The following is a 5045-nucleotide window of genomic DNA, read 5'->3' on the forward strand; positions in this document are numbered from 1 at the left end:
CAGGGCTCGATGCAGGGCTCGATGCAGGGCTCGATGCAGGGCTCGATCCCAGGACCCTGGGATCATGACCTGAGCCAAAGGCAGACACTTAACAACTGAGCCACCCAGGCGCCCCACCAACATAGGATTAAACAGTGGGTCTCAACAAGCATTGATTTCGCCTGCCACCGCCAGGGGGCATTTGGCAACCTCTGGAGATATTTTTGATGGTCCCAACTTGGGCGGGGGGAAGGGACTGCTACTGGCGTCTAGTGGGTAGAGACGGAGGCTGCTACTAACCATCCTGCAGACGCCCCCGCCCCCAAACAAAGAATTAGCCAGCCCCAAATGTGAATAGGGCTGAGGTTGAGAGACCCCTCAGCTAGAATACACTGTTGCTTCTGCCAAATGCTCAGGCTGTGCCCATGGGGCTGCTTTGCAGGTCAGAAAGGGCAGGAACTGGATAGACATCTACAAAGCCTCCAACACCATGGCCCTTGGGGTAACCTCCTCCGTGCCCTGCCTGCCCCTTCCCAATATCCTCCTCATGGCTAGTGTCAAATGGCACCAGGGACAGAGCCAGACATGGAACAGACCATCTATGGCCCCAAACATCAGGCTGAAGAGGTAAGCAATACAGATGGGAACAGAGGACGAGTAGGGTGAGGGGTGGACCCAAAGTAGAGGCTGCTTTGTGACTCAACTCAAAGTAGGGAGAAACAGAGAAGCCGCTGGCAGTGACATTATTATTGTAGACAACAGTAGCCCGAGACAGAGGGTGCGCTGGAAGCATTAGGCCAAGCTTGGGGGAGAGGGGCAAAGGGAAGCGTTATGCGGTCAGCAATGAGAAGCCAGTCAACGTGACTTCTTTCCTTCCTGTTGCTCTCACCCCACTGAATCCATAGCAAATCTCCCTGCCTTGGGCTGAGGGGCAAGGAAGCAGTGAGGTCCAGCCAACGGAGCACTGACTGGGAGACACAGACTCTAGTCTTTGGTATCCAAATGACTCAAATAAGTTTTGAGTCTCAAGCTATTTGCCTCATCTCAGTTTTCCTGGGGTAAAATGAGCGGAACTAAGTCTCACTTAGAACTGTAACATACAGGAAACTCAGACTCCTCTGGGATGAAACAGCCCTTTCTGATGTTTGAATCTCTTCAAGTAATCTGTAGGATATCTCAAGAATCTCTAGAGATTCCCAGAAGTCCAGGCAAACCCTTCATTTCTCCATGTCAGCTTGGTGATAAACCTCACCTTTATGTTCTGGGTGTACCTATAGAAAGTACAGCCCAGTTCCTTGAACTCTAGCCCCTTTGGGAAGAGTAGTGAAAGCACTGGGGTCAATGAACAGACAAGCTGGAAGTTCCCTTTATACTAACAAGAAGGAAACTGAAAACCCCTATGACCCCAGGCTCCTTATTCCAGGGCTATCTCTCTCAAGCAGGATCCCAGGGAACACCAGCATGAGAATCATGGCAGATTTCAGGGCCACACCCCAGACCTACTGAATCTGAGTTGTAGGGGATATCTTGAGGTGTCTGCATTTTAAACAAGCGCCCCAGGTAAATCTGGTCTCCCCAGAGTTTGAGCACCACGGTGCTAAACGTTCTCTCTCCTACCCCCAAAAACCTCAGTCCTGTAGGAGACACTCCTCATTTTAACGAAGTCAGGGTTGGATCAGAAGCCATAGGGTTGCCATGGTGTGTCTTCCCTTGTGGCTTTAGGATCCTCCCATTGAAGTTTGTGGAGTTCCAGGTCTGTGACCGGCTTCAGCGCATCCTGCGTTTGAGGACAGTCACCGAGAAGATCTACTACCTAAGGCTCCACCCTGACCATCCTGAGACTGTCTTCCACTTCTGGATCCGACTGGTTCAAATTCTGCATAAGGGCCTGTCCATCACCACCAAGGACCCTAGGATTCTTGTCACTCACTGTCTGGTACCCAAGAACAGCTGCAGCCCCTCGGGAGACTCTAACGTAAGTGGGCACCATTGCCACCTCCAGCAAAGGCCAGAGCCGAACTGTGGAGTTTAGGTGAGCTGGTATGTGAGCACCCTGTGAAGGTGATCCCTGCCTTAGGCCTTTGCTAATCAGCTTTATTGAGGTATAATTTACAACCATAAAACCCAGCCCTTTCAAGTATACAGCTCAACATTCTCAGTAAATGTATAGAGTTGGGCAACCATTACTACCATCCAGTTTTAGAAAACTTCCATCACCCTAAAGATTCCCTTCTGCCCAGTTGCAGTCATTCAAATGTCCCTATTTCCTGCCCTAGGCAGCCTTTGATCTGTGTTCAGTCTCTATAAATTCATATTTCTTAGACATTTCATATAAATGAAATCCTACAACATATAGTCTTTTATGCTTGGCTTCTTTCCCTTAGCATGATGTCTTTCAGGCTCATCTATATTGTATGAGGCCAACTCTGTGGCAGAGTCACAGACTATCCGTATTCCTTTTCATTGCTGAATAGCATTCCATCATATAGATAGACCACATTTTGTTTGTCCATTCACCAGTTGGACATTTGCATTGTTTCCAGTTTTTGACTATCATGAATAATGCTGTTATGAACATTTGTGTACAAGTTTTTGCATAGATGTATGTTTCATTTGTCTTGGGTAGATTCCAAGGAATGTAATGGCTGGGTCATGGAATAAGTTTCGATTTAACTTTCATTTTTTAAAAATTTTTTAAAGGTTTTATTTATGTATTTGACAGAGAGAGAGCACACAAGCAGGGAGAGCGGCAGGCAGAGGGAGAGGGAGAAGCAGGCTTCCCGCCGAGCAGGGAACCTGATGCAGGGCTCGATCCCAGGACCCCAGGATCATGACCTGAGCCGAAGGCAGATGCTTAACCGACTGAACCATCCAGGCGCCCCTAGATTTAACTTTTAAAGAAACTGACAAACTATTTTTCAAAGTGGCTTACCATTTTACCTTCCCATCAGCAATGCATGAGGGTTTCAGTTTCTCCGTATCCTCACCAACCTTGTGTTTCTGCAATAAAAATTCCACCTGGTCATGGTATATATAATCCTTTCTATATGTTCCTGGATTCAGTTTGGTAGCATTTTGTTAAAGATTTTTGCATCTATGTTCATTAGCGATATTGGTCTGTAGTTTTCTTCAGAAATCTTTGTGATACCCTGACTTTGGTCTTGGAGTAGTACTAGCCTCATTGACTGATTTAGGAAGTGTTCTTTCCTCCTCTGTTTTCTGAGTTTTTGAAGAATTGGTATTACCATTAAGTATTTGATAGAATTCACCTGGGCATTTTTGCCCCAGGCCTTAAGATGTGACATCAGACCAATTTGAGCTGCAACATAAACTCCATGAAGGCAAAGGGTTTTTCCCCATCTTCTTAGCTGTTATATCCCTAGTGCCTGGTACAATGCTGACATTCAATAAATAATGAATGAATGCATAAATGACTATGAGCAGCATGCACGGCTGGAGTACCTATGGGGGTATCACAGGCAACAGGAAAGAAAGCAATTTTACCCAAGTGTGAAAAGCAGCTCAACATAGGATTTTTCTTAGAGAGATTAATTTTTTTAAAGATATTATTTACTTATTTGAGAGAGAGAGAGAGCTCCAGAATAAGGGGCAGAGGGAGAGGGAGCCGACTCCCCACCGAGCAGGGAACCCAAGGCGGGGCTTGATCCCAGGACCTTGAGATCATAACCTGAGCTGAAGGTAGACGCTTAACACTGAGCCACCCAGGCGCCCAGATAAATTATTTTTTTATCTATTAAATTCCTACAACAGATATTTGATCCCCCTACCCTGAAATATAAAACCAAGTAGCAGAAGCTTTATTAAAGTTTATAGGAATAGGCTATTCAGGAATGTGTGAAGGTACGTTAATAAGAATAGATTATCTACTAAATTATGCCTAAAGTTTTCAATGACAGTATTATCTTTAAGGCACTAAAGGATATTTATAACAATACAGGCGGTATGATCAGAGATGGCCTCAGAATGGCCTCTCCGAGCAGCTGACCCATCAGCCCAGAGGAACAGCTCGAGTTCCAACACTTTCAGGTCTGGACCGTGATTAGGAAAATGCAGAGACCCTAAGGCCTTAACCACCTGGCTTTGCTTTTTCCCTCCATCTAGTCAGTAGAGAAGAAACCCCAAGCCTCCCAGCCCAGCGAGAGCCTCATGCAGCTGATGGCCAAGGGGGAGAGTGAGGCGCTCTCTCAGATTTTTGCCGACCTGCGCCAGCACAATGAGTTCAGGTACATGCCTTAAATCAGGCCAGCCTGACGTCCCTGCTGCAGCCCAGATGGCCTGGGCTGTAAGATCTAGAAACCAAGTCACTTGGAAAAGGAGCAGAAGGAGGAGCATGAAATGCTTGCTACCACTCAGGATCCAGGTTTTATCCTCGACTCAGAGTAACCTTTCACCAGTTCTCTTTGCCTTAGTCTCCTCCACAAAGCAAGCACGGTAGGCTCGACTCCAGAGGAATGTTGTACAAAATAAGAAGTAACTCGTCAATAATAAGAATCAGATAATAGCACAGGTGGGAAAGGAAAACCCAATTTCTAATCCTGTTCCTAGTTCTTACAGAGAAATAACTAAAACATTGTCTACTCATTGAGTTCATTTACCCATTCACCTGGCCTCTGCTTGGACTTCAGGGAGCTTCTGCGGTTGCTTTCTAAATGTATAATCCGTTCTGGAAAGCTCCATTGTACAGGCCCATCTTCTCAATACCTGAGGAAATGTCCTTGTATGTGCAGGTGCCTTAGGGTTGACAGGCATTGAGAGCAGTTAGACCACAGGGCACCACGACCAGAGCGCAAAGGTAATGTGGGAATCGGGGTCCTGGCAATCTTGATCTGTGGTTTAAAAGGAAAGGGAGGACAGAAATAAGTTAGTAAATGTCACCAGAAGAGAAAAACCAGGTGTTAGAAAGAAGAAGGTTTTTGTCACAATAGGGACCAGCAACGCAGAGACAGAACCAAAGAAGAAGAAGAAGAAGAAGGAAGGAAGGGAGGGAGGGAGGGAGGGAGGAAGGAAGGAAGGAAGGAAGGAAGGAAGGAAGGAAGGAAGGAAGG

At 46.4% G+C, this 5045-nt stretch overlaps 1 protein-coding gene across 1 annotated transcript in view; it reads left to right on the forward strand.

Annotated features, from left to right (window-relative positions):
- The window catches only part of FAM71F1 (family with sequence similarity 71 member F1), an 11181-nt gene that overhangs the window by 1511 nt on the left and 4625 nt on the right, over positions 1-5045 (forward strand). Inside the window, exons 2-4 of the mRNA XM_021699395.1 lie at positions 422-606; positions 1702-1958; positions 4106-4223. Of these exons, the coding sequence (XP_021555070.1) occupies positions 422-606; positions 1702-1958; positions 4106-4223 (560 nt within the window). The remainder of the gene's footprint in view (positions 1-421; positions 607-1701; positions 1959-4105; positions 4224-5045) is intronic.

The sequence above is a fragment of the Neomonachus schauinslandi genome, chromosome 12 (genome assembly GCF_002201575.2).
Source record: "Neomonachus schauinslandi chromosome 12, ASM220157v2, whole genome shotgun sequence".
In the NCBI taxonomy this organism is placed as follows: domain Eukaryota; kingdom Metazoa; phylum Chordata; class Mammalia; order Carnivora; family Phocidae; genus Neomonachus; species Neomonachus schauinslandi.